Raw genomic sequence first — 26,382 nt, forward strand, 5'->3', positions numbered from 1 at the left:
CGTGATGTTTTCCATTTGCCTGTTCTGAATCTGTCACACAAATGAACAATGCCACATTTCCAGATCCCAAATGAAAACAGAAAAAAGCAATAAATCAAGAGTAAAAGCAGCGGTCTGATTAGAATTGACTATGAGCAATTGGTGCTTCATCCCTGTTTGCTCTTTAATTGGCTTTTATGGCAGAATGTATTTGTGACAGCCAGTACATTTTGCAACCCATCTAACTCTGATCAATCTGCTAATCTACATTCCAATGCTGGGGGACTCGCAGTATGTTCTGTGAGTTTATTTTAGTGCACTTCCAAACTTGAAGGTTATTTTTTTTATGTATATAAACTATCATCCTATATGTATATATTATCTTCACCAAGGAATTCTATGATCTCTCCTCTGTCTGTACCTTGCCATGTTCTAAATAAAGGTTCAATTAGTGCTTGCTGATGATAAAAAGGAGTAAATAACACAATTTTTTACTTTCAATCAAAAAGAAGGATGAGGGGTGGTAATACAAGTCCAAAAAAACAGAAAGGACAGTGTGGGTAAATTGTATAAAAACAATACAGATGGCAAGAGTTCCACGGCTCTTCTGCAGAACCAATGTTTTTTCAAAAGCTGTAGACAACACTGTTGTGAGTCCAAGACCAGACCCTGGTCTCGATTCCCGGGGCTTGTGATTGCCCAACATAACATCCATAATTCATATGTCCAAGATGTGTGAAGTGCAAAGTTTGCCCTTCATTTGTCATGGTGCTCTTCCCAGAAAAATGAGGAAATGCCTTTCTCAGAGAGCCCAGTAGGCTGATTTCAGCATTCCTGAATTTTAAATGCCTTATTATTTCCTGTGTGTGGACCATGCTTCACAGCATGTATCTCCTTATTTATTTATTTATTTATTTTTTACTTCCATGGTCTTTTTATTTGCTTGCTTATTTGCTTTCTGTCTCTCCTAGAAAGCGACTCCAGCAGGGCAAACATCATGATGCTTTACTCCCCTGTGTATCTCCAGAAGTTGACCCCATTCCTGACATATGATTAACACAATAAACATTCTTGAGTCATTAAGTGAATAAAAATTTTATTTAAAATAAGCATTATTCCTCCGTAGCCAATAATTTAGTGCTAGGAGCAGAAACTTCAAACTTATTCAAATGATTAGGAAGGTTTTTCAAAGGATCTAGCAGAATCTTATGAAACCAGAGACAGAAAGGGAACTAGAGCTAATATAGGATATGAAATATGTGATGGTGCTGGACTTACACCTTCTGCTGTTGTTAGGCAGAATTAAATACAACCCTGCATTTCCCAGCATGTAGGGACTAATGTTCATTCTTTTTGTTTTTTATTTTTTCCTAAGCTGAGTATTTTCCTATTTGGTTAAAATTAAGGAAACCTGTTCACAAGTATCCCTGAAAAAGGCAAAATGTCCAACCAAAGGACAAAGGGTCAAAATAGTTGTAAAATGAAGAAATCATATTTTAAAATAATTATAATGACCTGGGAAATCCTTATTATAAAACCGTAGTGCAGTGAATTGTATAGAATCGCAGTTTTGCTAAGGTACATTGAGGGGGAAACCAAGAAGAAAACGAACCAAATAATGACTAACATTGAGTTCACAATTTGGGGGATTTTTTCCCTCTTTTTTTTTTTTTTTGCAGTGCTGGGGATCTTGAACCCAACACCTTGTGCTTGTGAGGCAAGTACTCTACCAACTGAGCTATATTCCCAACCCGATTTTTTCCTTCTTTATAGTTTTTCTGTCTTTTCCAGATATTCTATAATGTACATGTTTTGTTTTCTATGTAGAAAGAATTAAAGCAGAGAGATACTGATTTTTAAATATCCTCTTTTTTAAAGGATATTAAAACACATTTATATGGAAAACTTTTGCTACGTGTGATTTTGGAGCAGTTTTTAAGTTATGTAAAATAAGCATGCTATTTTTACTGAATGTGGCTTTTACATTCATGGGGGTGGGGACCAATGCAGTTTTTCTCTCCAATATGTATTCCCAAGTATGCACCTCCATGTTTTTTTCTTTAGAAAACACAAGAGCTCTGATCCCTTGTTTCCAAGTAGGTTCATTTTAAAAGTTAGTTCCATACTAGTCAAATAACAGATTCATTGTCTTGGGTCTTTTTGTCAGAGTTTCAAAAGACTTTCTTGGAACATGCACATTTGTCTTCTTTTTCAAAATATCTCCATCTCTAACACTATGAAGCTCTGTTTCAAAATCCTTCAGAAGTTCTGTTTTTTCCCTTGGCATTGAGGGAGAAAGTGTTTCATTGACATGGCACTGGAAAAACAAATGAGCTTTATTCTGTACTAGAAGAAGGACTACCTCTTTGCACAGCCTGGAGTGCAAAAATAGGAGGAATCAGAACTCAGGATAAATAAACAAGGGCCTCTGCCCATTAGGACCTATCCTCCTCCCAGCTGCTCTGTTCACTCCATTCGTTTTGGAGTCAGAGGAAGCCATTGTCTCATCTGTGCTCATGCAGATGAGTTGAGTCTATTGTAGCCAGGTTGAGGGGACACTTTGAAAGAAGAGGGGTTGCCTCCTACAGATGAGAACTTAAAAAAAGAGCACAGTTTACCTGTGCAACGGAAACTGAGATGATGGCTGCTACACGCTCATACTTCCTGGATGCCTTGGTCAGCTTTTTGTTGCTGTGACCAAAATACCCATAAAGAAAACTTAGAGGAGAAAAAGTTTATTTTGGTTTGTGGTTTCAGAGGTTTAGTCCATGAATGGCTGACTCCTTTGCTCTGGGACCAAGGTGAGACAGAACATCATGCATCCTGGAGAGGCACTGCTCCATTCATGAAGGTCCGGAAGCAGAAAGAAGCAAGGGGAAGGGGCCTCAGGGCAGATGAGCCCTTCTAGGGTACACCCGCAGTGATCTACCTCCTCCAAAGAAGCCCCACCTCCCTATAGTTACCATCCAGTTACTCCATTTAAAGTAGGATAGACTGATTGGGTTTCATAATTCAATCATTTCACCTCTGAATATTCCTACAACATAGAAGCTTTGGGGGACACCTCACATCCAAACAACACTTGACAACTCCTGTCTTTGACCTTTAATGTCCTAACACTTGTCCTTGAAATATTTTCTTTTTGTCTTACAATTTGAAATGGTTCAACTTGTATCTTGCAACTCTATAAAGGAACTGTTGGATAGAGTGGATTTTATCTGACTCAGTATTTTAAAAGATTTCTATTTTTAACCACCTGGAATATAATTAACCTTGAAATAGAAATCAGGAGATATTTGTCCTTTCCTTATTCTGCTAATAATTAGCTCTGTAACTTGGTCAAGTTACTCCACCTGTCTGGATCCTAGTTTCCTAAAATGTATTAAATATCTCTAAGCTCCCTTTTCATTGCAAAATTAACTGCTTTTCTAAATTTGACAAGATGTAGGCCCATAAAAAAGTTTTAAACCATGCCTTCCATTAGAAGATGATTGTTTGGGGGCTGGGGATATAGCTCAGTTGGTAGAGTGCTTGCCTAGCATGCACAAGGCCCTGGGTTCAATCCCCAGCACCACCAAAAAAATCTAAAAGAAGATGAATTGTTTGGAGGATTGGAGGGAAATAAAGCAATGTTGGAGTTTGAGAAAGCAAGCACAACGCCTTCATTATATATCACATCTTCTTTTCAGTGCTCAGATAAGTCATGCCTGAGGACACCTTCTCTGAAGAAGAGAGTTTCCGATGCCAACCTGGAAGGGAAAAAGGATTCTGGGATGCTGAAGTACATTAGACTTCAGGTATTGGCACCTGGATCAAAAACATTCATGGAGCATTAATAGGGAAGAAGTTCCAGACAGCCTATTTACAAGCATTTGAGAAACACCACATAGTTTGGCACCATGCTGGCGTAAAGGACCCCTTAACTGGTGAGAAAAGTGCCACCAAATGTGCAAGGGAAAGATCCCTCTTCTTAGGCAGGCAGATTCACAGACAAGACCAGAGGAGTTGGAACCACACCTCTCCCCAGCCTGCCCACTCCATTGAAGCTGATTTCTCACCAGTGCATGGTGACCATACCTATAGGTTTCAGAATGGGACAGTCTGGGTTTGTATCCCTTGTCTGCTGTTGCAGATCTGGGACTCTGCACAAGTTATTTAATTTTCCTTGGTCTTAGTCTCCACATCTATAAAATGGGGAGTATAACACTAGACCCATCCCAAAAGATTTTTGCATGGATTAAATTAAATAGTATATTTACCTACTTATCATAACATTGTTATGTTGCTATTATAAGCTAAACTCTAAATTGTACCTTTCTTCAGGGAAAAAAACAAATTTTTTCATGTTTTTCTGGAATGTGTTTAAAATTATGACTTTTCCAGAACCTACATTTACTACCTATATTATTTGAAATAATGGATTAAATATATTTTGTGGATGGAACTGGGGTTATAACTACAGTGTACAATGCTTCAAAGGAAAAATGCCATTGAAACTCATGCTGACTTAGAAAAATAGCTTCCTAAATGGATTCCTTCAGAAGTTACTGTTTGCTCATAGTTTTCAACAGAAATCTACCAACAGGAAGGAAAAACAGAAGTCTTTAAAAGTCAATCAGGACTTTGAACACAAATATACATTGACTGGTATTTGTCTTTTCTTACAGAGTTGTATGTGTTCTATAGTTTATTCTGGGTGGTTGTAAAGCTGGTTTTGTGATGAAAGCATTACAAGATTAGTGGGGTTTTTTCCCTTTTAATTTGCTTCAATTAAAAAGCATAAAGCTCATACACCATGCCGACTAAATATGCTCCCCTTTTAGAAAGTGTTTTCAGGTCATTTAAGAAAATCAGAGAGGGAAAGTAGCTCATAAGTTTCAATAAGACTATAACCAGTGTCTTAAAAGATTTTAAAACATGATTTCCATCTTTTCCCAGGTGATGAGCTTGTCTCCTGCTCCTTTGTCTCTTTTAATCAAGGCAGCACCAATTCTGACAGAGGAGATGTACGGTGATATCCAGCCAGCTGCCTGGGAGCTCCTGCTCAGCATGGATGAGCACATGGCAGGGGCAGCAGGTAAAGAAAGACCACCTAGGACCCCATTCTTGCAGTCACTGCTACTGATCCAAGTGTTGAAATAAGAGAGAGGGGAGTTCATTTAATTTTTGCCTATAGATTAGGTTGATGGTAATTGCTAGAACTGTAAACAAAGTTGTGTGCTATAGGAAATAAGACCCAAGTTTTGAGTGCTTCCTTCCAAAATCACTATGTGATTTGCATAAGAACAGTAATCTCTCTGAGTGTATTAATCAGCTTTCCATCATGATAACAAAATACCCGAGATAACCAACCTATAAAGAAAAAAGATTTATTTTGGTTAATGGTTTTAGAGGTTCTAGTCCGTGGTGGCATCAGATGGAAATGGTGGGGAGCATGTGGCAGAGTGGAACTGTTCACCATATAGCTATGAAGTAAAAGAGAAAGAGGAAATGACAGAGTCTCATAGTCCTTTTCAAGGGCATGCCCCCAATGACCAAAGGACTTCTCACTAGGCCCCAACCCACCTCCCTGTGCCTCCCAGAAGCACCACCCTAGAGGGCAACACATGTGTCTTTAGAAGACTGTGCAAGATCCAAACTTTAGCGGAGTGTTAACGAATTAAAGATGATCCCCCAAACCTACATTTTCACTATATTTCCCAAAAGATAAAATTATTTATGTTTTATTTCCTAGATTTACCATGAATCACTATTATTAACTTTATTAAGTGTCATGTGAGTAATTTTCTGTGTCCAAATTACAATGTCAAAATAAATTCATGAAATTTTAAGTGATTGTCCAAAATATATATCTAGTAAGTGGTAGATACAAAATGTAGATTCTTCATTTCTCCCCTTTTATACAAGTCCTTATATTTTTTCATAACTATGTTGATTGTGAAATGCACATGATAAAAATTCAAGTAACACAAAAATGTATGAAGTTAAAGGTATTACCCTCTTTCCCATGATCACTTGTTCCTTTCCCCAGAGGCAACAATTTTTAAATTTCTCAGGAATTCTTCTAGGGTACAGTATGCATGTGTGTGTGTGTGTGTGTGTGTGTGTGTGTGTGTGTGTGTATGTTTGGATATATATATATATATATATATATATTTGTGCGTGTGTGTGTGTGTGTGTTTTGTATTTGTTTATATTGCAGGTTTCTGTTTTCACACAAGGACATACAAAGCTTTTGCACTTTGCAGTTTTTCATTCATATTTGGAGAGTATTTCAAAACTCCAGTTTATAGTTTTATCTCAATTCATTGACTGAATGGACATACCATAATTTATTTATTTAAGACCTGTAGGTAGAAATTTAGGTTGATTCTAACCTTCAGTTCTTTTATACTGTACTACAAAAAATTATCTTTAAGAAAATATCTTTGCTTACACTAAAGCTCAAGTTTTTGCTTCTCTCTCATATGCTTGTCAGAAAGCTGCAAGAGTGCCAGGAAGGTTATGCTTCCCCAAATCCGGACAGTCATGGGAGAAAATATAAGCAGGTGAACTAGGCTTTAAGAATTACTAAAAGGTAGCCAAGCAGGGAAAATAGTGTTGGTGTGGAAGTGCACTGGGCTTATTTGGAAAGACTGGAGACTGATTTGAATACTAGAATAGATTTACAGAGAGACTGCATGTACATAATATTAGAGAGGTGAGTGGAACTTGAATTCCCACAGACCCTGGATGGCAGGCTTAGGGTTGTGGACTTTCCAAAATTACTCATGGAATCTGAGCCAAAAAGAAATGTGTATAGAGTCTGAACTATTACCATATTTAATATGGCAGCAATCAGCAGAGTAGCTTGGTTTTAGAAATAGCAATTTTTTTTTTTCCAGTGGGGGGAGTTGGTGACATGGAGTTGGGAGACATAACCTGGATAAAGTGAAAAGTCAAAGCCAGAGATAAATTTGGGAACAAGTTGATGTAGGTGACAGCTGAAATAATGACAGCAGACAAGGACCCAGGAAAAGGGATCAGAAAAGTAGAAAATTAATAATCTTAAGCCATGGAAATAAAAGAGAGTAAGTCTCAAGTAGATTGTTTTAAGGGTATTAAAGGTAAAAAAAAAAAAAGTACCACTGGATCTGATAATCAGTGAGCATTACAAGGAAACTATCGCTGTAAAGATATTAGGGTCCTATAATGATTTAAAGAGTGAGCATGATGTTTAAAAATTGAAGCAGGGTAGAGCATATTTTTAAATGGGAGTAAAAAAGAAAGAATGGAGATCTAGACAGTTGGTAGACTAGAAAAAAAAAGGATTTTCAAAAACCAAGGATCAAATAACTAATATTTGATGTAGAACTATATCACACAGACAACATCTTATTGATAAACTATTCTGTAGATGAGCAAACTCAAGTCAATCAGCACAGTTCAGAATTAGCTAGAAAATCCAACCCACATCTGATGGCACATTGTAGATGCCCTTACCATTTTACCACATTGTCACTGAAAGATGAAATGCACCTTAGAATCGTGTGGCACTATCCACTTTACAAAGCACTTTCTCATACATGTTTGATTTATTTTAACAACAAATCTGAAGTCAGGTATCACCATCATTGAGAGTTTACCAGTGAGGAAATGGAAGCTAACAGTCTAAAAGGCTTGCCCAAGATCACAGAGCAGATAAGTGTCAGGGCTAAGACCCAACCTCAGTTCCTCTACCACAACTGCCTGAGCACGTTTTGAGGCTCTGGGCGAGAAAACAAGAGAGATTCCAGATTATGTTTTTATAATTGCCTCTGACCCCTCTATCTGTGCTTTAGCATATTTAACAGTCTCATAGTTCATTAGCACCTGACCTTTCTCATTGATATTAACTTTTCCCAAAATTAAAAACTAAAAAGGCAGTATTATGATCCACGAAGTCTTTTTACTTCTCCATCTCTTCTGAGAAAGATGGAAGTTTCTAATAGAATCTGCAATGTGTATTTTTAAAATGTAACTGATGAAACAGAAGTGGTTTGCAATGGATGTCTTATGTAATGTTCTTGAGTTACCATGGGATGACTCCAGCCACTTCCTAAAAAGCATATTTCAATGTGTAATTTTTTTTCATGGGCTTCCTCTGGTATTCCCTTTTCACCGTGAGCCAAAGGAAGCCTTGCTTAGAATGAGTTATTCTACTGAGTCATTGTTAGCACGAAATGACCAAGCCGGGTGCAAATTTATGGATCAGCACAGCCTTTAATCAGCCGTGGAGTCATGCCTCTGGTGGCCCCACTTTCCTGGTGGAAAATGAGCCATTGGACAAAGGGGCAGTCTGTGCTTATATAAGTTACACTTAATTATTGACAGAACATGTCAGTTTGGGCACTCAGGAAACAAGTTTGTGAGAATTTGAAATTTGTTTTTACTGAGCAATATTTTTACTTGGGGAAGAATGGAGGGCCTGCGGTCAGTGTTATCTCTCTCTCTTCAGGGTCCCTTTATACTGTCACTGGGAAAGGATTTATTTGGGGAAGGATCAAAGTTATCAATGTATTGCCTTCTTCCTCACCTCCCTCTTCCCAGGGGCTTTGTCATTTCCATATCTTACAGTCATGCTGTTGCTGATTTTACAACAGCTTTTGGATATTATATGTGGATCGAAGAGTGATGTTTGGTGGCTTTGGCCAGTGCTGGTGGTTTGGCTCTGTGTTCAGGAGTCATTTTCAGAAGACCTGATCAGTTACCACTTCTCCCCAACCCCAGAAATCAAACAAAACTTAAAAACTGATGAACCATTAACTGTCTCTAGCCGCCATGTTCCTGCTGTGTGCTGTGAAGGTCCCTGAGGCTGTGTCTGACATGCTGATGTCAGAGTTCCACCACCCTGAGACTGTGCAGAGACTGAACGCTGTCCTCAAGTTCCACACGCTCTGGAGGTTTCGCTATCAGGTCTGGCCCCGGATGGAGGAAGGTGCACAGCAGATTTTTAAGGTGAGAGATACTTCCCACATGAGAATTAGATCAGCAAAACTAACCTAAGGTTTGCTTAAATCCGTGAACCTCAGAGCATAGTGAAAGACAACTTTCTCTTTTCTTTTTCTAATTATATAAGTAAACTGAACTCATACATGAATGAATTCTTATTGCTAAAAGAAAAATTGAAATATAGAAGGAGGTAGAGAGTTGAGTTTCTATAAGCCTCAATATCTTACTAACTTCCCCAGAGGTAAGCACATATTAAGTTTGGGTTGTAATCTTCTAAGCATTTTGCTGTTAAAAGAATACGTGTCTGTGTGTGTGTGTGTGTGTGTGTGTGTGTGTGGGTGTGCCTTTCTCTCTATCTTTGAAGGAAGATAGATAACATAACTAAATGTCATTTAGTTGAAACACTTTGATTTTATTCATGAGTAAACTGAGGTACAGAGAGGTTCCTCCTGTGTCCTCCAGCAGAAGAGTTTAGAAAATTGATCTTTGGTGCTTGCCTGTTGTGTGAGGAGTCACGTAGATCCTTAACATTTATTAAGACAGATTGTGTCTTAATTATACTTCAAACTCGTTCCTGGCTCTTATTCCATCTTGCTTACCTCATTCTTCTGATATCAACTAACAGATCCCACCTCCCAGTATCAACTTTACCCTGCCCTCGCCAGTGCTCGGAATGCCATCTGTACCAATGTTTGACCCTCCATGGGTCCCTCAGTGCAGCGGGAGTGTCCAGGACCCCATTAATGAAGATCAGTCTGTGAGTATCAAGCGCTTTTTTCCTGTATCTCCAAGTTGCATGGAGTATATGTAAAAGAGAAAAGCAATAAATATGACTCCTTTGTTCTTGTTAAAAGAATGTAATCACAGAATTCACAGAAGTGTTCATTCCTGTGACAGAAAAAATGAACATCTGGTAGTGGGCATATGCATACCTTCAAGCCAACATAGTTTTGTGTTATAAAAGCAGCAGCTTAGAAAGCTATTAAAAGCATTAGGCATTGATTTCTTGACCAGTGGGAGCACTCTGCTGCTTTTATAAAGCAAACATACTCATTTAATCTATAATATGTAAAATACCCGAAGGTTAAAGATACTGACCCTGCAAGAGTAAGAAAAAGCAGAGTGTTGATGACTCCCTTTCCCTCCTTTGCTCCTTGTTTTGCTGGTCATCAATCTTATCACCGCACACAGCATTCAAAACTCAGGTCTTATGCTGCTCCTGCATATCACAGCTGCACATAATGTAACCCATTAAGAGCTAAGTTGAGAACATGACCTATTGGCAGACAAAAGCCAAGAATATGAGGCTTTTGATAAAATGAATTCTCAAAATATGCCTGCAATACTTATTTTTCCAAATTATGAATTATGTAAAAGATTTGGAAAATATAGCAAAAATAAAAAAAGAATTCATCTCTTTGCACAAATCCATCATTATTTCCTTGAATAAATTACCATCAAATTTATGGCAATTATATATACATGTTAAAGACTTTCAATACATCTAACAAAGAATCCCCAAAAAACGTTATACCATTTTACTTTGCACATTTTACCGTACACATTTTTCCTTAAGCAAAAGCATCGTTTATAAGTAATGTGTGTTATCTTTTAGTTGACGCCTCAAATGGCAAAAAAATAGTTATTGATTTTTTAATTCACACTCTTTTGAAAAAGTTAGTTGAATATTGAAGTTAAGCTCAACATTTTTGTAGACTTTGTAGGCTGGGGAAGCCAAGGCAGGAGGATCATGAGTTCAAAGCCAGCCTCAGCAAAAGCAAGGCACTAAGCGACTCAGTGAAACCCTGTCTAAATAAAATACAAAATAGGACTGGGGATGTGGCTCAGTGGTTGAGTGCCCCTGAGTTCAATCCCTGGTACTAAAGGAAAAAAAATAAAGGTGAAATCAATCACATACTAACTGTTTTACATGAAAGATGTACCTCCTTCCTCCTCCTTTCCCTGGTTCCAACTTTCTGTTTTATTAACCTTATGTAATAAATATCCTTCATTTAAAGCCAGGTCAAAAAATTTTGAACCAAATTTTATTCAGTGTTAATGTTTAAAAAGTAAATCATTGATATCACCAAAAATACTAAAGGTAAAATAAGATTATTTCCAGAAGTTACAGATGTTCTCGAAGAACTATTCAAATTGAGTGAAAAAAAAAAAAAGTTCATTCATACATAACTTAGAAAATTGGTAGAAAAACAAATAAATCTCCATGAAACTCGATCTTGGAGGCCCTAACATGTCCTGAGGTCATGCTACCACATGGGCATAATTCATTAGGTCATTCTTTATGGTTCTGACCTTGCAAGAAGAGTTGCTGCTAAATAACCTTGTCTTCATGTCTCCACAGAAATCCTTTTCTGCCCGAGCTGTATCTCGATCTCATCAAAGAGCAGAACACATCTTAAAGAACTTGCAGCAGGAGGAAGAGAAGAAACGGCTGGGTCGAGAAGCCAGCCTCATCACGGCCATCCCCATCACCCAGGAGGCCTGCTATGAGCCCACCTGCACTCCCAACTCAGAGCCAGAAGAAGAAGGTGCCCGCTGCACCAGGGACTTCTTGGGGGGACTGAGTCACAAGGAAAAGGACTTGATTTGAAATAGAAATGAATGACCTGTGTGATCTGAGGTGTTCTACCTCCTCCATCCCTCTTTATCACTTTCTGACAGTCTCCAAAGAAAGAAGCTATTGCTTTCTCAAGTCTAGAGTTGGCCCATGTCCCAGGGAAAACATTAGTTATACTGAATGAACCAGTCTGATAATGGACCAGGCATTGGTTATAATTCTGGATTCTGGCTGAATTCAGAATGCACATTAAAGTCAATGCAACCATCTTTCATCATTAAAAATAGGGTTAATCCAATAACTATTTTCACCCTTCATGCATATAGATAATTTGTCAGTTGGTATCAGAAAATGACTCATGAACCATTTTCATGTCAGTGACTCTCTGTCCTGATTTCCTGGAAAACTTTCAGAGGAACTTTTGTCTTTCTGTAGAGTTGTAGTTTTCTAGTCATTCTAAGTTACTTAAGCCCTGGGGTCCGAGAGCAGTATATTCTTGTGGTATAAGAAACAGTGATCATTGCAATAGTGATAAATTTGAGTTATAAAACCAAAGTTCACATGCCCCATTTTGTTTGCCAGTAGAAGAAGTCACCAATCTGGCAGCCCGTCGACTGTCTGTGAGCCCCTCCTGCACCTCCAGCACCTCCCACAGGAATTACTCCTTCCGCAGGGGGTCAGTCTGGTCAGTACGTTCAGCTGTCAGTGCCGAAGGTAGGTCCTCTTGCAAATGTCCTCTTTATTCCTCGTGGCTCACATGTTTTGAATCATTTTCCAGTTCATATCACCTTATTACTTTATTACACTGTCCTCATTAAATAACTTATTTGATGATTGGTGGTTCAAAAAAACCAGAGTAGAATCCATAAACAACAACAACAAAAATGCTGATTTAACTCAGGAATTCTCATTTTTCAGTTGACCTTTTAAATGGCATTACATGTGATCATATTGCTGACAGTTCTGAAGACATTATTCTAGGCAGTAAATGGTTTTCCACCCTGGCTACACATTACAAGCAACTGGGAAGCTTTTAAAAAATGTCCAGACCAATCATAATTATAATCTCTGAAGGTAGCATCCATGATTGGTATTTTTAAACCCTTCTCCAATGATTCCAGTATAGGATGTTGTTCTGGAGTAACTTCACGATCAGATTAAGACTAAATATCGTGATATTCCCATAATAAAGTGTAATTCTTGATATGGGCGGGGTGGGAGGCAGACTGATGTTCGTCAGTTCCAATCACATAAAAGCAATACTTCTCTAATGATGAACAACTGGCTGACTGCTGCATGATTATACAGATCTCATCACAGGGCTGGGGAGATAGCTCAGTTGGTACAGTGCTTGCCTTGTAAGCACAAGGCCCTGGGTTTGATCCCCAGCACCCCCCCAAAAAAAAAAAAAAAAAAAAAAAAAAAAACAGATCTCATCACTGATTTATGAAGTCGGCAAAGAGATAGACAGAATTGGAGCAAATAGGTCACTCATTCTCAACCCTTTGCCTTGCGACCCTAGGGAATTTTGAAAAATGACTAATACCAATTATTCACAACTTATGGGGTGGGGTCCAAGATACATCTGTATTTTTATAACACTTTTATTATGAAATAATTCATGTACCATAAGATTCATCCCTTTGACGTATACAATGCAGTAACTTTTAGTATATCCATAGAGTGTGCAACAGTCACCACCATAATTTTCAATTTTTTTTTCATCTCAAGAGAAACCCCATATCTATTAGCATTCACTCTTCGTCTGCCACTTCCCTGAACCCAGCAAGAACTGATCTGCTTTTAATCTCTATGGATTTACCTATTTACACATTTTATATAAATGGAATCATATGACATATGGTCCTATTGTGACTGGATTCTTCCACTTGGCTTAATATTTTCAAGGCTCATCCATGTTGTAGCATGTGTCAGTTTTTCATTCCTATTTATTTTCAAATAATTTTCTATCACACTGACATAATTCATTTTATTTGTCTATCCATCAATTTCTGGGCACATGGGTTTGTTTCCATTTTGTCTACTATGAATTAGGCTGTTATGAACAGACATGTGGAAGTTTTTGTGAGGAAAATTGCCAAACTATTTCCAAAGTGTCTCTACCATATTACATTCCCACCAAAAAGTGTGATGGTTCCAGTTGCTCCACATCCTTGCCAATACTTGTTATTGTCTCTTTTAGTTTTAGCCACCCCTTTGAGTATGAAATGGTATCTCACTGTGATTTTTTTTTTTTTTTGTGGTACTGGGGATCGAACTCAGGGCCTTGTGCTTGCAAGGCAAGCACTCTACCAGCTGAGCTATCTCCCCAGCCCCTCACTGTGATTTTGATTTGCATTGCCCTAATGCAAATGATCTTTTCATGTGCTTATTAACCATTTGTATATCTTCTCTGGAAAAATGTCCATTTGAATCTTTTGCCTAATCTTTTATTACTTTTCATGTATTAAATTTGTATACCATTTAGTTTGAAGGATATAATTAAAACTACATGCACAAATGAGAAGGCATTTAGCTCAATTCATGAAAGAAGCAATATGGAGATGTAAAACAAAGTGTCCATAATGTTGTTTTGCATATTTTTAATTGGTTAATTTTATTGTTGAGTTGTAAAAATTACTTATAAAGTCTGGAGACAGGCCATTTGTCAGTAAAATTGTTTACAAATATTTTCCTCCATTCTGTGGTTTGACGTTTTACTTTCTTTTTTTTAATTTTTTTTTATTTTTACAGACTGCATTTTGATTCATTGTACACAAATGGGGTACATCTATGGTTGTGCATGATTTAGAGTCATATCATAATCATACATGTACATAGGGTCATGATGTCTGCTCATGGCAAGTTTGAAACATTTTCATTGTAATTTTATTTAAGTCCAGTATATGTATATTTTCTTTTGTCACTTGTAGTTTTAGTGTCATATCTAAAAAGCAATGGTCTAATCCAAGGTAACAAAGATTTACTCCTATGCTTTTTTCCAAGAGTTGTATGGCTTTAGCACTTACGTTTAAGAGTCTGATCAATTTTGAGTTAATATTTTGAATATGATGTCAGAATCCAACTTCATTCTTTTGCATGAGTTTAAGTTTTATGAGTACCATTTATTGAAAATATTTTTTCTCCATTAACTTTCACATTAATGTAAAAAAAAACCAATTGCACACAAATATAGTGGTTTATTTCTGATCTTTCTATTCTGTTCTGTCCCTACATCAATCTTTGTGTCAGTAGCATAGTCTTGATTACTGTAGCTTTATAGTAAGATTTTTTTAAGGAAAATGTGAGTTCTTCAACCATGTTTTTTTCCTTCAAAATTATTTTAGCTATTCTTTGTCTCTTGGCACTTTTATGTGAATTGTAGGATCATTTTTTTCAATTTCTTTTAAATAGACACATGAGATCTCATTGCATTGCATCTGTAGATTATTGTGAGGCATGTTAAGTCTTCTGATCCATGAACATGGAATACTTTTCTGTTCATTTAGGTCTTTATTTCAATAATGTGTGTACCTTTCAGTGTACAAGTCTTGAACTTCTTCCATTGAATTTATTTCTAAGTATTTTATTCTTTTTGATGCTAGTTTATTTAAGTGTTCTCCTAATTTCATTTTTTGAGTTTTTATTGCTCATGTGTAAAATACAATTGATTTTTGTACACTAATTTTGTATGCTGTAGCCTTTATGAAATAGTTTATTACTTCTAATAGTTTCTTTTGGGTTTCTTAGCTTTTCTATGCACAAAATTACATCATCTGCAAATAAAGATACTTTTGCTTCTTTCTTACTAATTTGGATGTCCTTTTTTTTTTTTTTATTTTACTATCTAATAGTACTGGCTAAACATCCGGTACAGTTTGAATAGGAGAGATGAGCAGAGATATTTTTGTCTTATTTCTGATCTAAGGGGGAAAGCATTCAGTCTTCCTCTGTTATGAATCTACTAACTTAATCCAGTTAGTGTTAGTGGATTTTTTATTTTAAAAAATCTGTCAATTTTTATAAATGGCTTTTATAATATTGATGAAGTTCCCTTAATTTCTGAGTTTTGCATTTTTTTTTTAATTCTGAAAGAGTGTTGGGTTTTGTCAAATGCTTTTTTGTACTTATTGAAATTCTCTTGAATTTTTTCCTTCATTCTATTAATAAGATATATATGTTTCTGTTTATATGTTGAACCACCCTTGCATTTCAGAGATAAATCTCACCTAGTCATAGTATATAATCTTCTTATATAGTTGTAGGTTCAGTTTGCAAATAGCTTGTTGAAGATTTTCTCATCCATACTCATAAGAGAGACTGATCTGTTTTTCATTTCTTGTGATGACATTATCTAGTTTCAGTACAGAATAATAACGACCTCTTAGACTGATTTGAGAAGTGTTTCCTGCTCTTCTAAGTTTTACAAGTTTTTGTGAAGAATTAGTGTTAAATATCTGTTCAGTATTTGGTAGAATTGGCCAGTGAAGTTACCTAGGTCTTGGCTTTCTGTTGTAGAAAGTTTTTTTATTACCATATCGATCTCTTTGATATAAATCTATTCAAATTATCTATTTCTTCCGTAGTCCACTTCTATAGGTTATGCCTTTCCTAGAGACTTGTGTATTTAATCTTGTGTATACTTGTTCTTAATATTCCTTTATAATCCTTCACCTTTTTAAATTTATTGAGCCTTGTTTGCCTACATTCTGACCTATGCTTCAGAGGAGTGTTTTATTTTTATTGCAGATGTATGTTAAATCCAGTTGGTTTATAATGTTGTTCAAGTCTTCTTTTCCCTTGACGAATTCTGTCTAGTTGTTTTAAACATTATTGAAAGTGGGGTAGTGAAGTCTCTGGTGATTACTATTAAATTGTCTATTTCTCCCTTTAATTGTCAGTTTTTGCTTCATGTTTTAGGGCCCTGTTGTTAGGTGCAGATATGTATATGATTGTCCTAATAGGTTGATCCTTTTATCATTACAACTTGTCTTTCTTTGCCTCTAATTAAATTTTTCATATTAAATTTCAACTTGTCTGATAATAATATAGACACTCCAGTTTTTTTTAAATTATTATTGTCTATGTGGCTTATCTTTTTCCATCCTTCTTACTTCCATTTTATTTGTGTCTCTGAAACTGAGACTCAAATACTATATATTTGAGTAATGTTCATTTGTTTGTTAAAATAACTTTTGTTGGTACCTAATAATTATACTTAATAGTGGGATTCGTTATGACATACTCATATCACATGTAGCATAATTTGGTGAACTTCTTTCCCTCCCTTTCTCCTAACCCCTGGTCCCCTCCCTTCCCTTCCATTTTCATGAGATCTCCCCTCACTTATTATTCCCTCTCCATCTTCCCCATATTGTTGCTGGTAGTTGTGTTATTATTTGCTTGGTTACTGACTTTTCTGGACTAATTTTTTAAAATCTGCATATTTTCTTCAGTGTGATCATTGAAATTTCTTCTCAGTTAAATTAGTAATCAGGTAATGATTAGACAGATTTTTCTTAAATACCATGTACTAATGAGTCTCCTGGCCTTTGCTTGGGGGCACCATAGATGTATTAAGCCACCTTCCATGTTTCAGTATTTTAAGACTATGCCTTGCCCTTCACTGTTTCACTTTCTGCTTGGGCAGAGTCTCAAGATCAGCCAAAAGTGAGAGTAAGGAATTTAGGTCTTTCATGAACATGAGCACACCCTTGCGCATGCATACAGCCATCTAGATACCATGAATTTGTCAGAGACCTAGGTTCTCCAGATTTTCCTTTATGTTTTTCTGTAGCCTCTTGCTTGTCCCAGCTGACATAAGCACCTCAGGCAGCTGTAATGTGAGAGAGTTGTTTTTGCTAATTCTCTTTGGCCAATGCCCTGGGTATAAATCCTTTGCACTAAGCAAGCACTGAGCCAAGTCAAATAAAGACAAGTCCTCCACATGGGGATTTTCCACGTAGCGGCTAAATAGTTCAAGTAGGGACAGTTCTCTGGTGACTAGGCTTTAGGGAACTCCAAACCTGCTATCACCCCAGAGGCTGTTAGGCTCCTGGTATTCTCTCATGGATGTGCAGCTACTAATTTCCAAGCCTACTGAGGACCAGAGAAAGGCCAAAGTGAAAAGGGAAAGTTAAAAAGCAGAAATGCCAGCAATCATACCAAGGTTCTATCCTTTAATTTTTAACAAACACTCCTGAAATTGTTCTAAGCTTTTGGTTAATTTAAAAAGTCCTGAGAACATTTATTTTGACTATATTTGCTAGTGTTCTCATTGCTTTTGTGGCAAACAGATTTGGGGATCTTTATTATTATTCCATAAGTGCCTACCCAGTGTGTCTGTCTATATACTGTTCAAAGATTTTCACATTTATCTAGTGTGAAAACAGGACTAAGAGCAACTAAGTAAATCTCTTACCCTCCAGTCCTTCATAAGACCTCTAAAATCCCACGTACATTGAAATATGAGAATCAAGGACTCCCTGTACTTTAAGCACTCTAGAGAAATGAATTACTTTGTATTAATAATAAAAATAAGTTTCTTTTCATATTGATGAGCTGTAAAAGGCCTATCCTACCTTCCTTGACTACTAAATCTATGACTTTTTATTTTATTCCCATATGAAATAATTGTCAAATTTATTATTAATCATATTTATCAATGAACATAAGAACATTAATACAAGTGGGCAGTGTTATTCTTGCCTGAAGTGTGTGTGTGTGTTCTGCTACTCTGTATTCATACTTACCACTGCCAGTTACATCTGTGAAAAACCACTTAGTCTCCACTTAAAATATTATCTTTGAGCTCATGTTGTGAGCTGATCTACCTGAGCAGAATGTCCATGCCTCTTTCTCTATAAAACAAGGAAAAAAAAAAAAAAAAGGCAGTATTTGTGGAGTGGATTGGTCTTGTGATTTAACAGAAGAAGACACTGTATAAATCCAACTTTTAAAAAATTCTAATAATTTTGTCATTGTTGTGGGTCATAACACTAACCTGATAAGAATGGAACTGAACTGAAATGTTGTTGTATTAGAATCACTGGGGAAATCACCCTGATTTTGTCTCCGGCTCCAGACGAAGAGCACACCACAGAACACACACCAAACCACCACGTGCCGCAGCCGCCGCAGGCAGTGTTCCCAGCATGCATCTGTGCAGCGGTGCTCCCCATCGTTCACCTCATGGAGGACGGGGAGGTGCGGGAGGATGGAGTAGCAGGTATGGGGTGGACCCGTCAAACCTTCAGTCAGGTATTCAGGGTTCCTCTTAAACAGTTATCTACTGAACACAGGTTGAGTGGTTTTATGCATATAGTATAATTACGGATTTGTGGCCTAGAATACCAACACTACCACTCTTGTAGCATAGTGTCAGTCTGCTAAGCCACAGACTTCCTTATCTCATAATGTTATGTCTTCCTCCTCCCATACTTGTACAACCAATAAATTACATTTAAAAGAAGTAGTTAGGTCCAAGAACATTTTTTATGACCAGAAAACAAAATAACACTTACTTCATCAAAGTGGAAATCAAACAGTGACTTTGTCCACCTTAGAAATTTTAGCTCTTCATTTGATACCACCAAAGCCATCTTTCGTACTTGCAAAATGAAATGACAAACTAGGGGGAAGGAGAAGTTATACATGTGACAGACAAAAGGTTACTATTCTTAAATTTTTGAATTTAACATAAAGTTAAAACTCAGTATTGATTTTTAAAAACCCCTGTAGAAAAAAATGAGCGAAGGATATGAACAGTCTATTGGCCCTTAATACCTGTAAACAGCATTGTTGTTTGAAGCAATAATCAAAGTTCTTCTGTCATTTACAAAACAGGCAAAGCTTTCTTTAAATTAAAATACCCACAGTTGGTAAAGAGGCAGGAAAAAGAGCAGCCTCACAACTTGTGTTCAAGCATAAAATTTGGTGCAAGCATTCTGGAATAGGGTTTCATTATGTGACTTAAAAAAAAGTGTGAAAAATTGGTTTCTAGCAATTTCCTAAAGCAAACATGAAGACTATAAAAAGGCTTATAAAGGACATTGTACATTGAACATTATATTTTAAAAAACAAATGTCTGGAAAGAATTTAAATGCCCTATACCACAGGTAATTTAATTAGTTAGTTAATCTTTCTACTGCCAGTTAAGAGTATTCTGTACACATAAGAAATCACAATCTAGAATATTAACATAATAACTGCTCTTTATATAGCTAAATGAAAAACTGAGTCTAAAACAATGTTTTTTATATAATGTTTCAACATACATGTTAAGTGTATATTTCATGCATATGAAAGGACAGCCTTCAGACTCTTCATAGCTATTTTTAGGATCGGTGATCTTCCCCTTTTTATTTTTCCCTTTGTGGGATTCTGTATATTTCAGGTTTTAAGCATCAAACTGCCTTATTAGAACAATGAGAATAAAAAATATTGTAAAGATATGTTTTCAACCAGTTTCATTCAAACAAAAAAACCCCAGCTTTCAAAATTATTTAGAGGGATACATGAAAGCTAAAGCTTAATATTTATATGTTTCTTATTCATATTATTGATTTATAAGGCTCTGGATTTTAGTTGGATGGTGAATTTCTGAAGCAAAAATTGGTATCACGTGTTGAAAATATTGACTGAAGGATAAATTCATGCTACACCTAGTTTTGAAAATCAACAGAAGTGAGAATGCTGTTCAGACTGATCCCTTTGCCCACTGACTTTCCTAGCCTGTCCGCTTCCAGGTAACCATAGCCTGACCACTTTTTCCAAAGTAATAGGGTATCATTTCTCATGAGAACTAATTATTTATTTCTAAGACTCCCTCATTAGTACTGGGAACTTAATTAATCTGGTTTAACTACTTTAATTTACTGAAAGAGATACTATGTGAAGTATCCACGTGGACTTTAAAAGACCATCTCTAATTAATGTGCACTTTAACCAAAATATATTTTCCAAAACTAAATAATTACTTAGGAATTCATGCCATAAGCAAGGAAATATGACTTTGATAAAGACTTACCACTGCTAATATTATTGTGGTTTCCATAACAAAGACAACTGCATACATTCACAAAGGTCTTATTTGTAATGCTTATACCCAGAGACCACCCTAAACTTTTTTCTTAACTTTTCTTTACATGTGAAATGTTCAGTGACAACAAGAAAAAGAACAAATACTCACCTTTCAAAAGAAAAAGAGTTCAGAGAACCTTTCTAAGGCAAAATGGAGAGACTAAGCTTGGTAAATTGTTTGAATACTATGTAATAGACTTATCTCCATTTAAGACAAATGTCCAATTTTTTTCCTCTTCTAAAGTGAGTGCTGTGGCCCAACAAGTCTTATGGAACTGTCTAATTGAAGATCCATCAACAGTTCTTCGACATTTTCTGGAAAAACTGACGATCAGCAATAGACAAGTAAATTCCTCTTCCTTTACAGTGTAGTTATGAATGTGAACACTGTTAAAAGCAAGCTAAAGATTCTGTATAGTGCATGCCACATCAGTGTCCTCTCACACGTAGCCAAAGAGAATTTTTTTTAAATGATGATGAGCGATGTTAAATTTTGCTGTTTTCTTTCAAATTTGTTACTTGACATCGCCATGTGTATGGTATGTTGCTGGTGATGGCCCTCAGACTGAAAGAGTCTCAATATTTTGGACAAAGATTAAATCCAGTATAATGTTGTTAATATTGGATACATTTGTCAAATTCTGAGTGCTTGGTAGTCTGTGATACAAGTGGGATTATTAGAATATGTGAATTCTCTTCTTTAGTCAAAAAGCTAATTTGCCAGACCACCCTATAAGAAAATTATGCCACATAAAAGTAGCTTGTTGAACAACCAAAAAATATACTGATTAATAATTATTTGTTTCTACATTATGGTCATATTCACTGGAAGAGTAGGTTTAATTTCTGCAAATAAGGTCAGTTATGGCTCCGTTATCTTCTCTTGGCCTCGACTTTCTTATTCACTCAAAACTTGGGAAACAGAATTATGAAGTTCAAAAGTTCAGTAAACTTGGTCTGTTTAATTGTTTCTCAACAAAGGTCCTCTTTACATTACCACCACACCTGGAGGGCATGCCATGGCAAATAGTTAACTAAATATACAACTCTAATGTTTTCCCCATAAGCTATAGATACAGTGTAAAGTTTTGTTTTAAAAAAAAAGACAGTCGTCTGACTACTCCTCAGTGATATTTATGTTAGCTCCTAGAGGAAAGGTGTTACAGATTAAATACTAAGTGTCAGATAAGTATATATGTGTAAATATCACATAAATATATTAAAATGTTCAAGGTAATTGAAATTAACATCTGAGCAAAAGTAAAAATAATCCTCCCCCAATTTTATTTCCTACAGGCTGTCACCTGAACAAGACATTAAAATTCTGCTTTTTTTTTTTCCCCCCAGGATGAGTTAATGTACATGCTGCGCAAACTTCTCTTAAATATTGGAGACTTTCCTGCTCAGACATCTCATATCCTATTCAACTACTTGGTGAGTTTCAGTAGTCAATAGATCATGTTGATTTTCAAGTATAAAACAGGGATATGAAATAAAAGTCTTAGGGTTTCTAAAAAATAAGTTTTCATTAATAGAGTGACAGAGGTGAATCTTAGTTGAGTCCACCACTCTTAATGGAGGAAGACCCTGCCCTCCACAATCTTTGGCGCATGATGGATACTCCACAAACGTGTTTCCCCAGTCTTTCTTTAGCATTATGTGACTTCCTTATTTTGGTTCATGTCATTTTTAGACATTCATTCCCTTTTCCTGTATTGCCATTTAAAGTGTGTGCGTACACACACACACACACACACATACACTACACACACACAGGAGAAAGTATTTCCCTAGGTAGAAAATATTTGTAAGTGAATTTTTCCATGACAGCTCTCTATGCTTAAACGCAATGTGAAAACTCCTTCCTGACACTTCAGGTCTTACCAGTTTCTCCACATGAATATGCAGTTCGGAGACTGGGATATGATGACTCTTCTTTGAAACTATGCCTTAATTCAGGCAGACAGAAAGCCAAATTAATGTCTCTGTTGGGAGAACGCCTTTCTTTCTCCCTTTCTATCTTCAGGGAAATACTCGTCCATATGTATATGCATATGCATCCATAGCTGGGTGACAAATTTAACTCACACTACAACTCCATGGGCAGAGAGTATTTGTAATCCCTTTCTCTTGTCTATGACTAATTTGGTCTTCCTGAGTACCCACTTGCTGGTTGGCAAGGGAAAAATATAAATAAGTGTCCAATCTAGTTATAAGTTCAGACTGATACAAAAATATGAACAGTACACTTGGATAGTGTTCAGTCTTCCTTGAATAAAATGCTTTTTCTCTAGGAAGCCTCCTCCTTCCCACTGCTTTTGTTTGTAAAAGCCATGTGGAGTGGGGGAGAGAAAAAAGACTTTTCTTCACGGTCTATCCCTGCATTTCCTCTGGCTGCTCTACTTGTGAGATAATGTTCTTTGTCTGATGGGTGGCTAGATGCCAGGTTGGCAAAAGCTGAAGCCCTTGGTTCTGGAAACATGAGGCCTGTCAGCTCCCAGTGGTATTTGCTGGAAGTCTCAATCTCACCTCAACTCTGGCTGGTGCTGTAAATGCCCCTGAGTTCCTCCCTGAGTCCCATATGGCTCCAGCGTAGGAAGTCCACCAGCAGGGGTGTCCTGTTCAGCTACTGCAGCCTACAGCATTTCCATCTGGAAGACTCTCCAGTCAAGGGTCCACTGCTTTTGAGTCCTGGCTCTGTCACACCAAAAGCAAAGACAGATTGGCAAAGCCAAATGTCAGAGCCTCCCTCAGTGTGAGTATGTGCCCTGCCAAGTTTACATTGCATCTGGGTAGATATGGAATAGTTTTGAGATGAACTTCTGTCAGAAACCCAGAGACTGGAGGCAAAAGACCTTTCAATGTTACCCTCACTTGCCCGCGTACCTGCCCAGGTCATTGAATATGGGAAATGCTTACCTAGACCATTATTCTCCTCTGGCCTTTAGTTTTGCAACAAGTAGATGAACATTTAATTTTTCTTCTACCATACTCTCCTTCTGTCCATTCTAAATGATTCTTAGAGTTGGACATAAATCCTCCCAGGTTACTGATAAGCTAATAGAGAAAAGACCTGGCCATACTTGGACCTTACTGTAAAATCTCAAAATCTTACTTTGCATGAATATACCTTCCTATCTTTGCATTTCTGTCCAGACTGTAATCTTTCCCCAAGTCCCAGGCAGATGTCTGCTTTGAGTGGACTAGGAAAAGGATCTTGTATTCAGAAAGACAAAACAGTGAAGGGTAGAGTAATTTCTAAAACATTACTCTTATGAGACATTCCTTTTTTCTAATTGCTGTCATAGATGTAGATGGTGGGGATGTTGGCAACACTGACCCACAACCTCCAGACTGTCAGGGACATAAATCCACTGTTTGACTTGACCTGGCAACTTCAGTGTGGGACAAGAGTAACTGTGGGTATGTGAAGACTTTTGCAAAGGCTTGATGCCTAGATAGTTCTAAGGGAATACATCTCAAATCCTTAATAAGCATGAACCAGTTCTGGAGCTTGTCTGCCATGTCAGTCACCCCACCTTCCCAGATACCTGACACCTGGATGTTCTGACAGCATGTAAAAACAGAAAGAATCCGAAATACATATTAGTTTTAAGGAAGTCACACTTCTGACTGATGAAGGCACTTTAAGCCCATCCCTTTTCCATCTGATTACAGATTTCTGCTAGAGGTGAGGTTTGACCCTCATTAAGGCATTAGCATTCAGAACCATCAAAACAAATTAGTTTAGTGACCCTGACTCTTTCAGTGTAACCTAGAAGTTTCCCAGGACTGCTGAATTTTTCAAGAAACAATGGCTAAAACCCACAGGGAAAAGTTTACATTATTCTTTTCTGATTTTGTTGTGCATGATTGAATAAGGTAGTTAAGAGTTGTTACAGCAAATATTCCAATGACAGTCCGTCCTCACCTTATTTTGTAGAATGTTTAGCATTCTACCTCCTACTTAAAAAGTAGACTTAGGAGACATTTTAAAGGTCAACTTTAATCTGTGCTAAATGGCACATTTTTCAGTGTTTTAGAGGACACACAAATAAAAAAAATTTGAATTCACTGACTTGGCAAAGCAGGGTATTCTTAGGTTCAGACCGTTAGACATTTGAGACTTTGCTGCAGTTGGTTCTTGGATAAACATCATGTACAGATTAATTTTGGGTGACTTGTGTACCTGAGCTTCTAGGGGATATAATGTCTGCAAGCATGATTTTCTGCCTTCTCCTTAAGAATTGGTCATTTTAATTATACACAAAAATATGGAAGCCTGTTTGGTCAGTTTTCCAGTTCCACCCTGTCCTGATTACTGCCATTGAAAGTGTTAGAGAAGCATTTGAACAGAGAATGGGAAGTCACAGGAGAAGATTCAGCTTAACAAAGGAAAGCCGAGGAAATAAGAATGTGAGCTCAGGATCTCTGTGGCTTTGTGAACTCCTGTTCTAATTTCAGGTGGGACTGATCATGTACTTCGTGCGAACCCCTTGTGAATGGGGGATGGATGCCATTTCAGCCACTCTGACTTTCCTGTGGGAGGTGGTTGGGTACGTGGAGGGTCTTTTCTTCAAGGACCTCAAACAGACAATGAAGAAGGAGCAGTGTGAAGTCAAGCTCCTGGTGACTGCTTCCATGCCAGGTACTCCATTGCTTTTGGAAGATGTAAATTAAAAAAAAAAAAAAAATTATGAATAGCCCTTTGAAAGACCATGGTGGTCTTTCATTCATGAGAAAATTTTCAGAGTTCTGACCCTGAGAATTGAGTGCATCAAAGAATTCTTTGTGTAATACAATCAGAGGAAAAACAATAGCTCCGTTAAAAAGTTAGCAGTTGCCAGATGAAAAGGGACACATCAGGGCTGAGATCCTTGTGAATCAGTCCTCAAAGGGCTGCCAAGGTTAAAGATTTATTTAAGTCTCTCGCAGAGGACAGCTGAACTGAAAGTCTTTTTGAGTGAATTTTTGGCACTGCAAAGAGAATGATATTGTCTGCATGGCATGGACCCCAGTCCTTCGTACACTCAGTGAGAGATGGCTTTATGAAGAATTGGAAAAGGGAAAAGCAGGAAGAAGGAGAATTACAAAAGAACATGAAGTGTAATATAAACTCTAGATGCAGTTCCTTTTCACTTCACATAGCTTGTTTGTCCTTAAGATAAAAAGATTTTACCAAGCCTTTATCCTTGTTCAGTGACTATGAAAATAAGAGGTGATGCACGAATAAAAATAAAGGGAAAGACGAAATTATTCATAGATGAGAACACAGGTTCTGGCAGCAAAGAAGTCTGTGGTAAGTCAGCTCTGCCACTTATTAGTCATACAACTAGTATCAGCTGTGAAAAGACCTTCGCTTTGCAATGCTTTCTTGTGCACAAAATAGGAACATACTTCATACTTCTCAGTCATAAGAAATAAATGAGTTTAAGTACATAAAATACTTGCTGCCGTACCTGATCCGTGGTAAGCCTTCCATAAATAGTTGTATATTTATATGTTCTGTAGAGTATCCAAAAAAAAAATGATCAGTTTTTGTTACAGTAAAATTCATTTGCTCATGCACACACTTTAGAACAAGTTGTTAGAAGTCAAGGTATATTATAATGGTCACAAAGGTTTGTAATTAATGAATGAAGTAAAATAAATCTGTTTTAACCAGCTAAAGTAGAATACAGAAAATGTACATTTAAACGACATTTCAGGTACTTGCTTTTGGTTTTGCTAATATCTTTGTTTATATTTTCTCAACTGTCATTGCCAGGTTATC

General features: G+C 36.9%; 1 protein-coding gene across 8 annotated transcripts in view; it reads left to right on the forward strand.

The window, feature by feature from the left end:
- UNC80 (unc-80 homolog, NALCN channel complex subunit) overlaps nt 1–26,382 on the forward strand; it is a 203,932-nt gene that overhangs the window by 121,944 nt on the left and 55,606 nt on the right. For 6 of the 8 annotated variants that reach the window (XM_079134589.1, XM_079134594.1, XM_079134595.1 and 3 more), the window contains 10 exons: nt 3,669–3,776; nt 4,918–5,056; nt 8,774–8,955; nt 9,575–9,706; nt 11,312–11,498; nt 12,110–12,241; nt 18,612–18,755; nt 20,854–20,954; nt 21,957–22,043; nt 25,074–25,257. In XM_079134589.1, coding sequence (XP_078990715.1) covers nt 3,669–3,776; nt 4,918–5,056; nt 8,774–8,955; nt 9,575–9,706; nt 11,312–11,498; nt 12,110–12,241; nt 18,612–18,755; nt 20,854–20,954; nt 21,957–22,043; nt 25,074–25,257 — 1,396 coding nt within the window. The remainder of the gene's footprint in view (nt 1–3,668; nt 3,777–4,917; nt 5,057–8,773; nt 8,956–9,574; nt 9,707–11,311; nt 11,499–12,109; nt 12,242–18,611; nt 18,756–20,853; nt 20,955–21,956; nt 22,044–25,073; nt 25,258–26,382) is intronic. The other 2 variants (XM_079134590.1, XM_079134592.1) reach the window with 1 other exon arrangement.

This window comes from Sciurus vulgaris (genome assembly GCF_902686455.1).
Source record: "Sciurus vulgaris genome assembly, chromosome: 3".
NCBI classification, from domain to species: Eukaryota; Metazoa; Chordata; class Mammalia; order Rodentia; family Sciuridae; genus Sciurus; species Sciurus vulgaris.